General features: G+C 45.2%; 1 protein-coding gene across 2 annotated transcripts in view; it reads left to right on the top strand.

The window, feature by feature from the left end:
• EYA2 (EYA transcriptional coactivator and phosphatase 2) overlaps positions 1-18519 on the top strand; it is a 214808-nt gene that overhangs the window by 59117 nt on the left and 137172 nt on the right. Inside the window, exon 2 of one of the 2 annotated variants that reach the window (XM_031433690.2) lies at positions 10509-10627. In XM_031433690.2, the coding sequence (XP_031289550.1) occupies positions 10519-10627 (109 nt within the window). In that variant the 5' untranslated portion in view covers positions 10509-10518. Of the gene's footprint in view, positions 1-10508; positions 10628-18519 lie in introns of those variants that run through there. The other variant, XM_031433691.2, reaches the window with a different exon arrangement.

The raw sequence follows: 18519 nt of genomic DNA, 5'->3' as shown, positions 1-18519 counted from the left end.
ATCATGGGTAACATGGTAGAAAGAGAAATGAGTTAACAACACCTTGAGGAAGGAAATGGAAAAATCTGGACCATGAGATACTGTAAAAGAAAATACTTTCTTCAGCATGTCAATAGTCTACGAAAAAAGGGAGAGGCTATTCCAGATGAAAGAAATGGAAGAGACACAATCAGCAAGTGTGATGTGTAGCCTTTGTTTAGATCCCGAGTCTTATAAACCAACTAAGAGCCTGTGGAGAAAATGGGAAGACTGAAGATGAACTGTGTTTAAGATGGTGCAAGGAAGGATTGTGACTTTCACGATAATAGAGAGTGTCCAGATTTTCAAATGAAGCATGGTGGAGAAAGAAGACATCAAGAATTTGTTTTAAAACTTTGTCAGAGAGAGAGAGAGAGAGAGAGAAAACCAACGCAGAAAGCTTAGAAGAGACACATGTGGCCAAATCTCAAAAACTGTTGAATCTGAAGTGATAGGTGCTCAGTGATTCGTTTTACCATCCTGTTTGCTTTTGTGTATCATTGAGGTTTTTCAGTAAAAAAAAGAAAAACTTCTAGCGCTCACCATGAAACCATCTTACAAAAAAAGGGAGAGGAACAAAAAACTCTCACTGCATAAAATTGATCTAACCTCAAAACAAGAAGAAAAACCTTTAAATAATCTCATGAATGACTGACTGCCTGGCCCCTTCCATTTCAGGGTAATGATGTAATTAGAGGAGGTCCGTCATTAGGGAAGATGAATTTTAAGACATCTGCCGCTGTCAGTGGCAGATGGAGGAGGAGTAGAACCTTCAGGATCAGACATCTTGGCTTTAAATCCATCTCAGCTGCTTATCGCTGATTCTAGATGAATGACTTAAACTTCTTATTCTTGCTTCCCGTGTCTATAAAATGGCATCTAAACTCTGCCAGTCTCAGGGGGGTTCTTGGGAAGATTACATGAGCTCAAACCTGAAGAAGCACTTAAAACACAGTGCCTAGTTCCTTGACAGTATTTGTGGCAGGAGACTATTATTATTATTTTTCAGTTTCGTGATGATCAGTGCTTCATGGGGGCAGAAATAAGGATTGGGGGAGAGTGAAGATGTTCTAATACTGAGTTTTTTAGTTTTGTTTCTTATCCTGTTTCTCCAATATCTTCCTCCCACACCCATCCCCTTTCACTCACATTAAAATGCCCTTGCTCTGTAGCTTCAGAGCAAGTTGCTCCCTGGTTTAAAATGGATCCGGGAGAAGCTTGTTGTTTATCTGTTTTATACATAGGAGTTAATATTTGCAAATCTCGAACTCCCAATTTCAGTTTCTTCTGTATAACCCATGGAACTGTATTGAATATCTTGTTATAATCTATAATGAAAAAGAATATGAAAAGGAATATACGTATGTATATGCATGACTGAAACATGACACTGTACACCAGAAATTGACACAGCATTGTAGACTGACTACACTTCAATTTAAAAATTGAAAAAAACAAACCTAAGTAAATAAATAAAATAAAATGGGTCCAGGACACTGCCATGGGCTGGGGGAGTGAGTAAGAGGGAGAGGAACAGTGACAGGCAGCCGTGCTGGTGTGGTATCTGCTGAAGTCAGGGACCAGATCAAAGCCAAATACCTGTGCGGTGCGAGGAACGCTGCCTCCCATCTGCTGCCGCCTGCCTGCCTGGTGGGGGAGGTCCTGGGGCTCCCCATGGCCCCGAGCACTTGACCTTCTCCATCCCTGGCAAAGGCAGACCTTCCCTTACAGTAAGAGACTGTGTCGTTTTGCTTTGTACCTTGTTTTGTTGGTTGTGGGTTGGGGTTTTTTGTTTCATGGCTCTGCATGAGAAATAGTCTATAAAGTTCAGCGTTTTGCTCCAGGGCCCTGCTGAACCCAACCTGAAATCAGCAGAATGTGTGTGGTCCCATCTTGGTTGTCACCGCACATTGGGTGCTTTTTTTTTGAAGGTTGCCTCTTGTGGTTCTAGTGAATATCGGAAAACGCATTATAAAATGCCGGCATCTGAACTTGAGTCATGTTTAAAAAAAAAACCCATCTCAAGCGGCTATATACTGTATGATTCCATTTATATAATAGTCTTAGAGTGACATTTTAGAGATGGAGGAAGGATTAGTGATTGCCAGGGGTGAGGGGTGTTGGGGGAATGAGGGTGGGTGTGCCTCTGAAGGGGTAACACAAGGGAGAGCTCTGTGGTGATGGAATAGTTCTCTCTCTTGATTGCAACAGTGGTTACATGAATCTGCAGATAAGATGCCGCAGAGATACAAACACACTGCACCAACATCAGTATCCTGGTTTTGATATTGTACTACAGTTACGTAAGATACAATCTCCCCGGGGGAATTTGAGTGAAAGGGACCCAGGACCTCCCTGTACTATTTTTTTGTTTTTACAACTTCTTGTGAATCTACAATGATCTCAGAATAAAAAGCAAAACTGGATTCTCCAAAACAATAGGCCTTTGTTTTACCCTCAGGGCTGAGGGATGTGTAGTAAAATTCTCCGATCGGCTGTTTTTATTCTGCACCAGGTTCACGTGGAAGAGAATTTATCAGACCTGAGTGAGAGGGCTTAGTCTGGGGTTTGGATTCAAGACCCAGGCTGGTTTTCCTTTCTGGTAAAAGTCTCCCTCGCACTTAATCCGCTCGGCTAGAAGATGACGCTGTGGGGGCCTATCCAAATAACTGCTGTGTCTTCCTAAGAGAGTTTTGGATAAAAGCTTTCATTCCGATCAGGGCGTGGAAAGAGTGCAAGGTGTGAGGACAGGACACGGCCATGGGGAATATAAACTGGATCAGCCACTCCAAGGGCAGTTTGCCGATGTCCCTTACAATTTTAAAGGTAGACGCAGCAGTTTCGCTTTGGGGTGTCACCCCTGGGTGACTGCCTGCATATGCACCTGAGAAGACCCATCCCAGGCAGTAAGACATTAGTTATAATAACCGAACCTGAGGGACCTGGGGGCTGGCCGAGAGCCCTGGGAATCCTGTCCAATGTGGCAGTTAAATGAATATGGTAGATCTCTATGTCATGACATGGAATGAACATCAAGATATTTTATTATTAGAGTGAAAAACATCCTAGAACAGAATGTACAGATCAATGACTGACAAAAACACCTTCATAAAACACATATATAAAATAATACTGTGTATTTTTAAGGATATATGTTAGTGTTTTTGTGTGTTTATGGCTAGAAAAAGGCCTGCAAAGCTATTCATTGTATTAGTAATTGTGGATACAGCTGGTAGAAGATAGTGACCAAATGCGACTTTGATTTTATTTAAAATTTTAAAATGTATTTAAACATTTTGAGGTGTTACCCAGGTAGTTAAAATTGTGTCATAAGAGAGAAGGAGGAACACAGTTATTTTCTCAGCAGGAGGAGACATGTCTGTGCGACTGGGAGATAGATCCCAGCCATCTGGGGTCCCCCATTGATGAATGCCACCTACGACTGGATAGCAAATTTAGAATGTCCACTGCAGGAGAGCAGGGAACTTGTCTGGCTGATTCGACGCGGTATCCCCAGTGCCTGGAACAGTCCCTGGCCTTCAAAAGAAAAAAGTGAAATAATTATGTGAATGAGTAGCAGCTTTGCTTTTGGTACGTGATGTAAATAGAGTCAGTGATTCTAAATGATTGACAGCCTAACTCAATGAATCAGTGAATGAATTTAGCATCACCTGTGTCCCTACCTCTTATTTGTCTGCGTCCTTCACAGCCTTTGGAGAGGACTGAAAGTACCTTGTTCATCTGGGGAGATTGTTCCCTATGTATCTCAGCCTTGCCTCACTTCTGTTAAGTGACGCCTTCCCCATGGTAAGGGAAAGGGATGGGGGATGGAGATGTGGACAAAAGGAGGGGCTTGTGATTGTGCCGGTCAGCACGTGGCATCCTTCTCCCTGGATGTTGAAGTCATCCACGGTGACAGCAGCCCCTGAATTTCACCGAACCCTGTTTTTTCCTACTCTGACTTTCACACTGAACACCAAGGATGTGCTGTGCATGTATCAAAATGGGGGTCACAGTCTTCTAAGACCGTGCTGCTCAAAGAGAGTCTGTGGACTTGCACTGCCAGCAGTGAGACAGACACTTTCTTATGTCCAGCGGGAGAGAGCATCTCTCCTCCAGCAGTTAATCCTGGGCTTCTGCCCCGCATTGACTCACGTGACCACCACATGTGAGTCAGTCACTGTAGACTGAGGGATGGGAGATGCTAATTGCCAGGCTCAGGGCCTGTTAGTCAGCCAGCCCCACGCAAGCCACATGGACAGAGGGAGGGTCGGGGAGGGCAGTTCCCCCAAAGAAGGAAAAGATACTATTGCTACAAGACCCTCCAGGCCAAAATGCCAGGAACCAGCTGCTCCTTCCAGGCTCTTTCTTAAGTGATGACTTTCTCCTCCATCCAGTGACCCTGGACATGTTTGCTTTCCCTTCTTGCTTTCTTAGCTCAAAGCAGGACCACCAAAGTCATTTTGCAAAATACCCACGAATCAAATCATCTCATTGTATGCCTTAAACATACATAGTATGTCAATTATATCTCAGTAAAGCTGGAAAAAAAAATAAACCTGAGGAGGATGGGGAGCAGGAACACCAAGGGCATGATAGCCAGGCAGGACGTAATAGCGTAATAAGCGTAACTAACATGAGCGTCTGTGTCATTTGGACAGGAGCTTTTGGACCACTTCTCCCGTCTGGGATGGCCTGGGGGATGGCAGCGTCCAACACCCATGTCCTTATCTAATTGTGTCCTACACACAGTGCTAATGCTGGGAGGAAGAGTAAATTAGTGGTCTCAAACTCCTTTCCTGGAGGGGCCAGGCAGGAAATGTGAATGAATGCTCAACCCGGGGTGGGGGTGGGGGGACAATGGCAGGGACAGAGTGTTTGGAATGTATGACAGGCACTCAGTAAGTACCAGTGGAGTAAGGACATTTATTCACGGAGCACATTCAGTCATCATACAACACACATTTATTAAACAGCTGTCAAGAGCCAGGCCCTGCAGGAGATTTTGGGAAGGTAATGATGGACAAAATAAAACTCCTGCCATCAGAGAGCTTATAGTCTGGCTGGGAAGACAGATGTAAGTTAAATAACGTACAAACACCCCTTAAAAATTGTTGTAGTGACCGGTGTGTGCCAGAGTGGGCACGGGCCTGGGAATGAGCCCCACTCAGGGAGGCCTGGGAAACTCATGCTAGAGCTGAGACCTCTGACGGGCGAGCAGGAGGAATGGTGTTCCAAACAGAGGGAACAGTAGGTGCAAAGGCCTCGTGACACGGAGCATGGAGTGAGAGGAAGGCCAGTGGGCTGGAATGAGACAGCAAGTGAAGGGCAGCCGGGTCAAGGTGTGCTGTTCAGAGTCTTTTCGTTCTGAGAACAGTCGGAGGTTATAAGTAAGGAGGAGGTGAAGGGGGCAGGTTCAGATTTACGTGGTCCGAAGTCCCTCAGGCTGGCACACAGAAACAAACTGGAGGGAGGCCAGAGTGGCCCCAGGGAGACAGGCCGTGGTAGTTGTCCAGGGCAGGGAGGGTGGTGGCTTGGCCCTGGGTGATGGCCTTGGAGGTGAAGAGCAGTTAGTGGGTTCCAAGGATGTTCAGGAGGTGAACTTGACCACACCTAGTGATGGATTGGATGTGAGAGTTGAAAGGGAGGGAGGAGGATCCTGGGCTTTTGGTGGGAGCAGCTGCCCCACCCCCACCCCCACCCACTCCGCCATGATGGGGGAGACTGGGGCAGAGCCAGTTCGAGATTAACAGATGTATTTTGAAAAATCAAATGGGGGTGATGGAGGCGGCCAGAAACATCCAGGTTTGGGCCCCAGCTGTTGTCTATCCAGAAGCTGGTGATTGCTGTCTGCAGGTTTGGATTTCTAAGCCCTTGAAAGATACTGGGAGTTGGCCCTCTCTAAAGTCCCCTTTGGCCGACTGGCCATCTGTCCTCTCCATCCAGCAGGCAGGGCAACTATTCTCAGCCAAGGTAGCAGTGTGCTTGGGGCGGGGGGTGGGTGGGGTGTGGAAAGGTGAGCCGCCCACCCTCCTGGGACCCTCCATCTGCTTTGGATGGTTTCCAGCCTTTGAAGTCGCCCCCAACCCCCACCCTCCAGCTGTCATCTCTTGGGCTCCTCCAGCAGCCCCATGCCTCCCCAGCGCGTCTCAGTCCCTGGGGACAGGGGTGGTGACAAGGGTAACAAATGGTGTAAGCCGCTGGCAGCAGCAGGCCTAGGAGAAGGCTGAGGGTGGGGCTTTCGGTGCCTCTTTCTTCCCACTCCTCCTGGCCCGGTTCTGAAGCAGCAGGGTTATTGGGGTTTTGTAAGAATTCAACACAGCAAGGAGAATTTTTTTTGTAAATGAATCCCACGCCTTTGCTTCCTTTCCTTACCTTCATGGAAAAGAAGCTGAGTCTTTCTCCTCCCCTCAGACTCTGTTAAGACTGTCTGATTTCTCTCTTCCCTCCCCTGCAAAGAGAATAAGCCAGTCTCCTATTTCAGGTAATTATAAGGAGGGGAGGAGGGGGAGAAGGCAAAGGAAGTCTCCCCTCAAATTGCAAGAGAACAGAACTCTGCCCATCAGGCCACAGTAGGAACTGGTGGTTTCCGGACGATGCTCCTGGCGGGTCCCAGTGTCAACCTGGAGTAAAACGAACTGTGTGCTTTAAGCTTTTGTCTGTGTGAATGCAAACAGTGTCGATAATTACCCTTTACTGAACACACGCTCACTCATATTGTCTCTGCCTTGATCTGCAGGATAACCTCAGGGAAGGTACTATTATTTTCTCCATCCTTTTGGATGTGGCTCAGATAAGTTGAATAATTTGCCCAAGGTCACAAAGCTCATAAGACACATCGTAAGATTTGGACCCATGGAGCAGATGACCGAGCTGGTGGTGCTCTGACTAGGTGGCTGTGGGTACTGGGGCCAGGTGGACCCTGGATTCAAATTCTGACCTAGTTTTGCTTACAAACTATGGTTAAGAGCGCCGACCCTGGAGCCAGACCACCTGGTTGTGAATCCTGGCTCCATCACTATCAGGTCACTCTCTGAACCTCAGTCTCCTTATCGCTACCCACTTCTAGGATTAGATGAGCCAATATATACAGAGCTCTTCGCCCCACAGTAAATGCTTTTTAAGCATTGCCTATTTTTATTTCTATTATCTGTAAAAAGGAGCACTATCATCGGGGCCAGGTTAAGACCTTCAGAGCCCTCCAAACACCAAAGAGGTGAGCCTCCCTCCTCTGCTGCCCCAGGTAATTCAGTAATAAAACAACATGACCCCATAAAACACAAAACACGAAATTCACCCTGTGCTAAAATTTAAAAAGCTTTTTTTTTTTTTTAAGCTCCTCATTGCAGAACAGGAAAAGCTCACCAAACAGGAATGATTCGCATTTTCCTGGGTGCCTATGCTTTGCTCAAACCTAAATCTGTGTTTAGTCAGCCTGTTGGGAAAGAGAAGCAGACAATTATACCTCCCTCGGTGGTTGAGAGAATTAAAGGAGATAAAGTAAAAGAAATCAAGAAATTGCCCAGCATGTAATAGGGGAGTGGGAGCTATGGTTAGCATGTTTGGAAGGATTTTTTGCACTCTCAGTTGCCTTGAACTATTCATACTGCTCTACTTTGTGGTTAACAGTTTGCTTCTGCAAGAAAGCAGGGCTCTTAAGCTGTAGCTGGCCACGACAGGAGACAACAACGATCACGTTCTTAAGTCAAGGGTGCTGTTTACTGTGTGAGGACAAACAGTTCCATTGCTTTGTCTTTGTTAGTGGTATTTCTTTATTTGTCTCTAAAGGATGGAGTTTTTGAATTGCTCTAGGTGTGTTTGAATTTTAGATCTTGCATTGCCTGACAAAGACCTAGACCCAGCCCACTGCCTTTATTCCTTTTTAGAGTCAATACCATGTAAATTAATTTTGGGAAGAACAAACTTTTTAATTTGTCCTATCTCGGATTGGTCCTTTGGTCTTTATCCTATGTTCATCTCAGTCTCTAGCGATGATTCTTATTCTCAAGCCTATTTGAAATTATGTCAGCTTTCTTTTTATTTGGTGTTTGCATCCTACAGATAGATAGTTTCAGTATTTTGCTTTGAATCTTTATGTGTCTTTATATTTTAAAGGAGTCTCTTGTCATAAACATGTAGTTAGTTTTTAAGTCCAGCCTTGTAATCTTTGTCTTTTAATGGGAGTATTTGGTCCATTTACATTTGATGTGCTTACTATAAAATAGTATAAGTGTACACTAAATGTCTATATTTAATGTAATTACTGTTAAATTTACATCTGTCATTTTTTTCTATTTGTTCCATCTCTTTGTTTCTTTCTCTCTATTTTCTTGCCTTCTTTAGATTAATCAAGTATTTTTATTATTCCATTTTCTCCTCTGTTTGCTTGTTGGCATACATTTATTATTATTATTCTCTAAGCAGTTACCCTAAAGATTATAGAATGCATCCTTGGTGGGACTCTAGGTTAGCACAGGAACTTGGTCAAGTTCAGTTCACCTATACCAGATGACACAGAAATCCTCCTCAGAAAGGGTATATTTAAAGGACTTCCTATGTGCAAGTCCTGAGACATGTGATTTCTTTCTTTGTTAAAAATTATAAAGTATTTCAGGCATGCAGAGATGTAGGGTGACCCTGTGACAGTGGCATACCCACCACCCTGCTTCCAGACTGAAACAGGGCAGCAAACTTTTTCTGCCAGATATGAGATGTTTTCAGCTTTGCAGGTCTCTGTGGCAACTACTCTACTCAGAAGTTGCAGCATGAAAGTAGCCATGGATGATACAGTCAACCAACGAGCAGGGCTGATTTCCAAGAAAACTTTACTTATGGACATTGAAATTTGAATTTCACATAGTTTCCACAGGTTGTTAAATGTTATTCTTCCTAGGATTTTTTTCAACCGTCTAAAAATGTGAAAACCATTCTTAGTTCATGGGTTACACAAAAACAGATGATAGGCTGGATTTGGATGGACCAGTTTATGTCCACCCCGAACTACAATGTTGCAAACACAGTTGAAGCCCCCTGGGTACCTCATCCCAAATCACGTCCCCCAAGACCCTCAGTTAACCATTCTTCTTGCATGGGTGTTTATCATTCCTATACATACTGTTACCTTCTTCTTGCTTATGTCTTTATCCCTCAACAGTTTATAATACTGACTTATGTATTTTGAACTTCATAGAAATGGTATCATACCTTGGGTACCCTTCTGCTCATTGCTCAGTACTTTGTTTGACAATCCGTTCTTGATGCTAAGTGTAGTTCCAGTGCAACCTTTTCCACTGCTGTACTGTATTCCATTGTGTGGCTGTTCTGCCTGTATCATTCATTCCAATGGTAGTGAACGGGCTTTTAGGTTGCTGCCTGCTAAGTCCTTTCTTTCTATGTGTCATCTCTTTTCATCTTTGCCATGACCTTGTGAGGGAGATGGTTTGGTGATCCCCATTGTCCAGATGAGAAAACTTTTGCCTTAGAACAGTTAAACAACTTGCTCAATGTGGTGAGTAGTGAAACTGGAATTTGAATCCACAACCTTTTCACAATGGAAACTGAGTTTATAACCATGTCACCAACAATCGGTACGCTGGTTTTATTAACCCAATGATAACGGATCCTCCAAGGGTGACCTTGGATACTGACGTGCAGTAGCCTTTCTCTGAGGACAACTTGAATCCATGTCACACGTTATTGGTTGTCGTTTAGTCCTTTGAAAACTGCCGTATTGCTGTTGTGCGCATTAACCAGAAACCTCACCCCCTGGCTACAGTGGATAGGAATTTAGGAGGAATAAGTACTGACGTAGAGTTGGAAGAGTTTTCAGTAAAAAATGAGAATGACCCAGGAGACTTGTCCTTATTCTTTCCTGCTCCCCCTCCCACCCGCCATAGCATTTATCAAAATCATGAGTAATTCAGGAGCTAGTGTGTTCTTTCTCAGTAGGGACCACAGTGCTGGGCTGTGGAGTTCTGCTGCTAAGGGGCTTGTTAAATACTAATGACACCGTTTGAGCCCTTCTCCGTCTACATGAGTAACGCCGCTTAACGCCATGTCCATTCTTCTGTCTTCACTGCGGTCAGCTCCACCTTTTCTCCATGCCTCTGGCGTCTAGGAACCCAAATCCAAACACTCCCTCTCTACCTATTTCTCCCTTTCTCTCCTGGGATGTCTCCCTGGCGCGCTCCAGCTCATTCAGATGACATTTTGAGACCCAAATAGAATTTTTCTAATGGCAGGATACAGTGGGAAGGAAGGGAAAGTTTTAATCAAGTGGGCGTATTCTCCGGAGGAGAGCAAGTACTTCATTTCAATTCCTCATTTCTCTCTGATGGAAAGTTCAGTGAATTTTTATGATGTAGAATTTATAAGATGGCTGGGTTTAGGTAATCGGCTTTAATATTTATACTCTTAGGGAAAGAAATAGGAATCATTAGTAAGCATGCATAATTAATGAATAAATTATATTTCCCTTTGTTTTCTTTCAGGTACAAGGAAATGCTAGAACTAGTGATCTCACCCAGCCTTACTGTAAACAGCGATCGTCCGGGTAAACTGAAGCTTAACTGTGCTGAAGCCGATGTCTGGACTCTGAGTGACATAGAAGGTAGGCCTCCTGGTGTGAGTTTCGGTGGGTCCGGTGGTGGTCCCCGCTCACCCTGTGGAATATGGTCAGGGATTGACAGCCGTAGATGTGCATCCTCTCGAAAGTACCGTCATTATGACAATTTCTCCTCCCGCTGATTAGCTTGTTGCCTGTGGACCAAAACTTTGGCATACATTGCCAGCAGTTTGTCTAGTCATTAGAGGTAAAAGTGTGCTAGCTGGTGTTCTGAACTTCCTGTCTTGGTCTCCAGTTCCAAGAAAGGCTGACCCCTCCACGGGCGCTAGTCAGTTTTGGGTGTATTCCAGGCCCAGCCCTGGGTGTGTTCTGCAGGCTCTTGGGATGAAGCCCTGAGTTCTCTCCTGCCATCGCCACATCCAAGCAGGCGTCTTATTTATGGGGGGTTGATGTTGGGGCAAGAACTCGTCTGCCTTTTGCTTTCAGGTCAGGTTGGAGTCAAGGAAGCAGTAGAGTTGAGCTGCTTAAAAAATTATTGGCAAATGATGCAGTCAGACTAGTTTTCACTAGAACAATTCCAGCTATTGTTTGCACTGTTTGGGATCTGTCAGCCTTCCTGGTAGAGGTTGGAGTTACTTAGCAAAAGGCATTAAGCTATTATGTTTAACCATTGGGCTTAACCCTTTGTTTGAGCAGCTTTGGGATTTGCTGCTGGTGTTCTGAGACCCCTGGCTGTCTCTCCTTTACTGTCTGTGTTTGTTGCCAGCTCATGGGGCACAATGTGATGTAATTGTCCTAGAAAACCAAAGAGACGTGTGTCTAGTTGACTATAACATCAGAAGGAATTTGCTTTTAAGCAACTCCAGGCATCTGGAAGTAATTATTGCTGTCACCAAGACCATGACATTTCCCTTGCATGCTTGTCATGAAGGTGGAACAGCCCTGCTAAAAGTACCACCAAGAGGGTGTGGGCTCCCGTGCCAAAGCTACATGGGAGGCAACACACCCTCATTCCTCTGGCTCTTTGGAGCATCCATCTAAGTCACCCTGGACTCTTTGAGAGTTTGAGATAACTTACTGAGCCCCATTCAGAGAGAGTCATCCTTTTCCTTCAGAGTAAAGGCACCAGTCAACTTAGGACTCTTCATTTCAGAGCCAGTAGAGACAGGAAAAGGCGTAGACTTCCAAGGGAATAAGATCCCAGTCTGACTCCCAGCCCCACTGGTTCCCAGCCAAATGATCTTGGGCAAATTGTTTAACCTTCCCAAGCCTCAACTTTCTCACCTGTCAAATGGGGGCAGATTCACGACCACCTCATAGGGTGCTTCAGGCAAGGATTAAATGAAGTGATGTTATGTAAAAGGCCTGGCACACCTTGAGGGCACGGTCAATAAACTTATTATTCCATTGACTCAAATAACCACAGTGGATTCAAAACCACGCTTGCAGACTGGCAGCTCACAGCCAAGTCTGGCCCTCAGAGATGTCTTTGCTTTACACTATGTTTTAAATAAAAGCGTACTGGGAACAATCGAGAGCGTTCACATAAAAATCTAGATTTCTAGTGGAAATGCTGAATGCTTTAGAAATGCTGGGCCCACATTCCCCTGGCTGCTGCTAGTGGAAAAGGAGGAGCTGCTGCCATGAAGATGACCCTCCCTTTGATCCTTCATTTTTTGTGAGTACCTACTTTGTCCCAGGCACTGGTTAGAGCAGTAGAAATCTATATTAATTCTCTTCCTCCTCCTCCTCCATCACTATCAAAGCAGGCTGCTGAAGCCTGGCCTCGGGTGCTGGCAGGGCCAGAGTCTGATGATGGCAATAGATCAGCAAATTACATAGCATGTTGGATGGTGATGTATACTCTGGGAGGAAAAAGCAGGGTAGGGTAAGAAATGTAGGGATGTGGGACTGCAGTTTTTGTTACGGTGCTAGAAAGATGTCGCTGGGAAGGTAACAATTGAATAAAGACCTGAAGGAGGTGTGGAAGGGCACGTCATGGTGACAGGGGAGAAGAGCCTTCAGAGCAGAGGAAATAGCAAATGCAAAGGTCCTGAGGCAGCAGTGGTTCCAGAGCAAGTGAGGAACAATAAGGAGGCTGGTGTGGCTGGAACCCAGTAAATGAGGGGCCAGTGGCAGGGAGATGAAATCAGAGAAGTAAGCAGGATCAGACCATGCCGGACTTTGTGAGCCATTTGAAGGACTTGGCTTCTACCCTGAGCGAGATGGGAGCCGTTGGAGGGTTTGAAGCTCATGAGGGACGAGCTGATCTGCAAGCCTCAGCCTCTTTGTCTAGATAATGAAAGATTTAAGTTTGCTGTGAGTGTTTGTTCAGTAAATAGTTCCTGAATACTTGTCAGGACCCAGGCCCTGGTGTAGGTGCTGGAAATATAATGATGAGCAAGGCAGACACGTCCCCACTCCCAGAGCTTCTGTTCTAGTGGAAGAGGCAGGTACTGAATTTTTAATCAAATAAAGGATTTCAGATAGTGGTCATTCCTGTGAAGAAATAAAGCAGGAATGTGACAGAGATTGGCCCGCAAAGAAAGGCTTGGGTGCGATTTTGTTAAAGGCTTGAGTGCTTGAGGCTTACAAAACCCTCTGTAGAAGTTAACTGTGTGTCTCTCCCTCTTTAACGTGCAGAGAATTCCTTGGGGATCTTATTAATGTGCAGATTCTGATCCAACCTAAGAGTCTGCATCCCTAACAAATGCTAGTGATGCTCATACTTCTGGTCTACCAGCCACTCTAGTAGCACGCTACTAGCTCCGTGGTTCTCACATTCTCTTGTGCATCAAAGCCACCGTGGAAGTTTTGTTGGCTGATTGTAGGGCCTCACCACCCCCACCTCTGCATTTCTAATTCTGTAATTGTTTGTGCTGGGGCCCGGGAATTTGCATTTCTAACAAGTCCCAGGAGATGCTGCTACTGCTGATCCAGGGACCACACTTTGAGAACCAGGCTCCATCACTGGTTTTAAACCTGGCTGCACATTGGAATCTCCTGGGAAGTTTCTTTAAAAATGTTTAATGCTTATGTCCAGATCTTACTCCCAAAGAGTCTGATTTAATTAGTCAGAAGTGTGACCCAGGCAATAGGATTTTTTTTAAAGCTCTCCAAATGCATCCAATATTGTGCACCCAAGGTTGAGAACCATTGCTCTAGATGGCGAATTCCTCCAGGACAAAGACAATTTTTTTATTCCTATATATGTATTTAAATTTCTGTTGCTAATTAGCACACAGCTCAGTGCCTTGCTCATGGTAGATCCTTAAAAATTATTTATGGGTGGTTGGGTGGGTGGGCGGGCGGTGGTCTTGAGGAACCACAGGTAACTTCAGATAGATGTTGGCTTTGAATCCTTAGTAAAGTTTCTTCAGCTTCCCTTTGCCTCATTTTCCATATCTATAAAGTTCAGATAATAACTTCCTCATTGAGTTGTTGTGGCGAATAAAAGAGATAAGGCTCGTGTGGTCCTCAGCGCAGGGCCTTGCTCAGAGGAACCACTTGAGAACTATTAGCTGTCCTTCATTACTATTTAAGAGAAAATTGGGAATTTTGTCCCATCTTCTGGAAGGAGTGTGGGAAAGTTATAGAACTGAAAAAGCAAAGCTGAACAGAGAAAATTTTTTTCTTTGAAAATGCAGACACATTTTGCAAAAGCTGAGGCTATAATCTCATTAAGTGTTTCCTGGAAGAGGTAAAATCACCGCCCCGGGGCAAAAGCTGGCCTGTCATCTTCACTCAGAATTCCTGCACCTCCTCCTCCCTGGGCATGAGCCGGTCTCACTTCCAGTTTCAGTCTCACCGGTTCCAGCCAGGGGCTGACAGATTTTCATTCATTTTGTCCAAGCCAGGTTGAGCTGCCCAGAGCTTTGCTCGGGTATGGCCCAGGGAGCCACAGACTGGCTTCACCTTTCCCACCTTTCAGCCTTCCTCTGCCAGCTTCCTGGGGGCCTCTGCACCCAGGACGGCCTCTTCCTGTACGGTGCACACACTGGACTCCTAATATAGTGCTCTCTCCTGCTGTCACAGACCCTGGTCCAGGGCAGTTTAAAGCACCCACACAAGGAAGATGAGCTGATTCCGTTTATAGACCCTGTACCTTTCGTAGCAAAGACTTGTCTCAAGACATCTCACATTAGAAATTGTCTCATCTTATGGGGGATCGGTTAGAAGTGGCCCCTGGGGTCCAATTAAGCAACATAATAGTGGTGGCTGCTTTCATAATCATTAGCTTCTTAATCCTTCCAGTGAAAGGTGGCAAAAAAAAGTGTGAACATTCAAATAGGGCTCATGATTTAAGTGGCTTAAGCAAGGGCCCCAGGAGAACAGAAAGCTAATAATAGCTTCTGTGGGTTGAGCCGTTCGTTTGGCAGATACCTGTCTTGTGTAATCCTTGCGGGAGCCCTGCAGGTATGAGATTGTGCCCCATTTTATAGATGTGGAAACTGAGGTTTAGTAAGAGGAGGTGACCGGCTCAAGACCATACAGTTATACAGCAGAGTTAGGGTATGAATTTGCATCTGATCCTTTCAGCCCACATCTTTCTTTGGAAGAGACATTAAGATGACAAATTAAGAGATTTGTGTTGTAGATCTGGCCCACAGCCGGTGCAGGGTAAGCATTTGTTGAATGTGTGAATAAATGAACCAACTCTGTGTCCTCGGTTAAGTTACTTCATACAATTGCACACACACACAATCACACATAAGTGTGCACTCACACACACAGACCCCAGCTTCAGTTTCCTCATATTGCATTTGGCCCCAATATGCATTTGAGTTTCTGACTTCTGGAATGGAGATTTATTTTTATGAACCCAGAATTGTGACTTTTTTTTTCTTTTTAGTAATTTGCAGTTCTTTACTAAATCCTTGCTACTCGGAAGTATGGTTTCCGGGTCTGCCATGTCAGCATCACCTGGGAGCTTCCTTGACCTGCAGACGTAGAGTCTGCATTTTAACAAGATCCCCAGACGAGTCTTGTGCACATTAATGTTCCAGTGGCACTGCTCTACATCATCCACTGCCTTCCTTTGTACCTTGTTATCATTGTAATTAAGTACTTCATTTATCAGTGGAAGTATCTATCTCCCCCACTAAACTAGAGGGGCCATGAGGACAGGGACCCTGACTGCTTTTGCTGGCTATTGTAACCCATTTCCTAGCACATGCGTGGCACATGGTAGGCAGTGAATGAATGAATGAATGAATGAACAAATGAATGAGCTCATCCGGAGGCTCTGGCCATCTGTTTAGCTAATCCTTCTCCCTTCACCCATAGGAAGCTGGGGAGGAAGAGGGGGCTTAGAGTTTTAAATTCAGAAGTAAATGGAGAGGGGAGGGTATAACTCAGTGGTAGAGCATGTGCTTAGCATGCATGAGGTCCTGGGTTCAAACCCCGGTTACCTCCATTAAAATAAATGAACCTAATTACCTCCTCCCCCAAAATAAAAAAAAAAATTTAAACATTAAAAAATAAGTTTAAAAAAAAAGAAGTAAATGGAGGAGGCTCTCTGCTCCTCCCTTGAGAGCCAGCTGCCCCAGTTTATGTGCTGATCACATCCCTCAGAGACACATGGTGAAGCTTGGAGCAAATAGATTTGGCTACATCGAGTCAGGTCCCCAGGCTGACTTCACCAGTGGCAGCGTGGGTATCAGTCACCATCAGTGATTCCGCCGTTGACCCCACCCTTGTCTGTCATGGCAAGTTCAATGGCACTGCCTTGTCTTATACCTTCAGGATTCTCAATGAGGTCTATGCAGTCCCACCAGGGAAAAAAGGAAGAAGAAAGGGAAGGAGGGAAAGAAAGGGAAGGCAATAACTCTCTATATAATACATTCATTTTCCAGCTTCTCAATTCCCCCAAGTGTCCTGGGAGGAAAAAGTTAAATGTGATCCCAGTTTTGTTTTGTTTTTTTTAAAGATGAAGCTGATGCTTTTCAAAACTCACATGATCTGCAGAAGGCGCATCTCTTTGCAATGACTGAAGGCCTGTTTCTCGCTTGCGCAGTCTTCCTGGGGGTTGCTGGGGTGGAAAAGGGAAAGGATTATTGGTTTGCACAGCAGGAGAGGGAGACCTGCCCGCATAGGGAAGGCAGATTGCTCAACAGTTCAGAGGAGGAGGAAGCTTGAGGGAGGTGAACATGCAAATCATGGCACAGAGGTTGGGGCGGGGTAGGGGAGATGCTTGCTTCAAGTTTATAGGATGCCGAGTTCGTCTGAACCCATAGGACTGTTTCCATAGATGTAGATTTTTATGAATATCTATTAAAGAAAACATATTCCAAATGTTTAATTCAGTAACTTACGTATCACTAAACATAACTCAAATCATGGGCTTTTACCAATAATGAGACTGGCTATATCAGAATGAGACAGTGAATTTCTCTAGTCCAGGGAGAGGATGAAGAAGGGATGGATGTAGGAGGCTGAGCCTGGGGCAGAAAACCTGAAGCAGGGAAATCTGCACTGAGTAAGCACCTACTATGTGCTGGTGCATTTCCTGGGCATTAGACCCCTGCTGTCCCAACTTTTTAAAAAATATGACACTTTGAAATATATCTTTACACAGGCATTCAGCGCACACATACGCACACACACAACGCATTCTCATGTCTATAATAGGAACAAGTTGCCCACAATTCCTTCTTACTGTGAGCAATATGTTGCTGATAGTGTCTATTCTATTTTATTTTCCAGTTCTAGCTGTAGCTCTCTAAATGGACTTCGGGACTCGCACCCTCACCCCCATGGTTTGGGACTCGAGCCAGGGAGGTGACTAAGTGAATGGACTTGGGACTCAAACAGCCCTTGGGTTCGAGTCTCAGGTTCTGTGCCCACAGGCTGTGTGGCTTGAGCAAGGCACCTAGCCTTTGGAGCCTCAGTTTGCTCATCAGTATGATGGGGATAATGATGTTGCCGGCCTCATAGCGTTGCCGTGAGGATCACACGTATAAGCCATTAACACAGGGCCTGGCGTATAGTGAACTTCCAGGCAGGTGCTGGTTGCTATTACTACCACGACTGCCATCGTGGGCTGCTGTGTCCTGGTTAGGAAACCAGATCATCTGAGTTAAGATCACAGATCCACCCCGATGACCCATGTGCCTTGAGTGAGTTATGTAAACTCTCTGTGTCTCCAGCTGTTCACCTGTAACATGGGGACATGAAGAAAACCCTCTTCATGGGGTGATTATGAGGATTAAAATAATTAATCCAGGTCACATGTTTAGAAGAGAGCTTGGCACGTAAATGATGGATAGAATCATCATCATCATCATCTCATTTAATCCTCATGCATCCTTGCAAGATAAATATTTTTCCCCATTTCACAGGAGGGTGCCCTGAGGCCCAGAGATGATCACCCCAGAGTCTCACTGCTTACTAAGAGGTAGAATTGGACTTGCAGGTTAGTTTACAGAGAGGCTCAGAGCTCCAGAGGGCTTGGGGCATTTCTTAGGAGGCACAGGGGCATCCCAGCCACTGCCCTACCTCCCAGGGAGGGTGAATTGGCAGGTCGGTATGATCAGTAGACACATTGTCATCTAGTACTTGCCAGGGCTCTACAGTGAGGACATGGCGTCATGTTGTTTAAAATGACATAGCACAAAACGCTCCCCAGTGAACTGTCCATTTGTAAAATTATCCCCTTGCAAATGTCTTTCCCAGTGAAATCCTGTCACCTTTTCGTCACCTCCCGGTTATTGCCTCCCAACCACGGTTGGAGGCTGAGTACCCAGGGATACAGCTAGAACAGTTGCTTCAGGACTTCAAGCCTCTCCCATCTCCCTGCCCCGACACTCTAGCAGGAGCCTAGGAGATAATCCAAGATATGCCTCCCGCTTAATGCTGGAGCCAGCCCCACCTGAACTCCGTGGACTAAAACTGGGGTGGGAAGGGAGGACTATCAAGGTGAAATGAGTATTGGATAA

Source organism: Camelus dromedarius, chromosome 18, assembly GCF_036321535.1.
Source record: "Camelus dromedarius isolate mCamDro1 chromosome 18, mCamDro1.pat, whole genome shotgun sequence".
NCBI lineage: Eukaryota > Metazoa > Chordata > Mammalia > Artiodactyla > Camelidae > Camelus > Camelus dromedarius.
The sequence above is the reverse complement of the archived record's forward strand: the minus strand, read 5'-3'. Positions and strand labels throughout refer to the sequence as shown.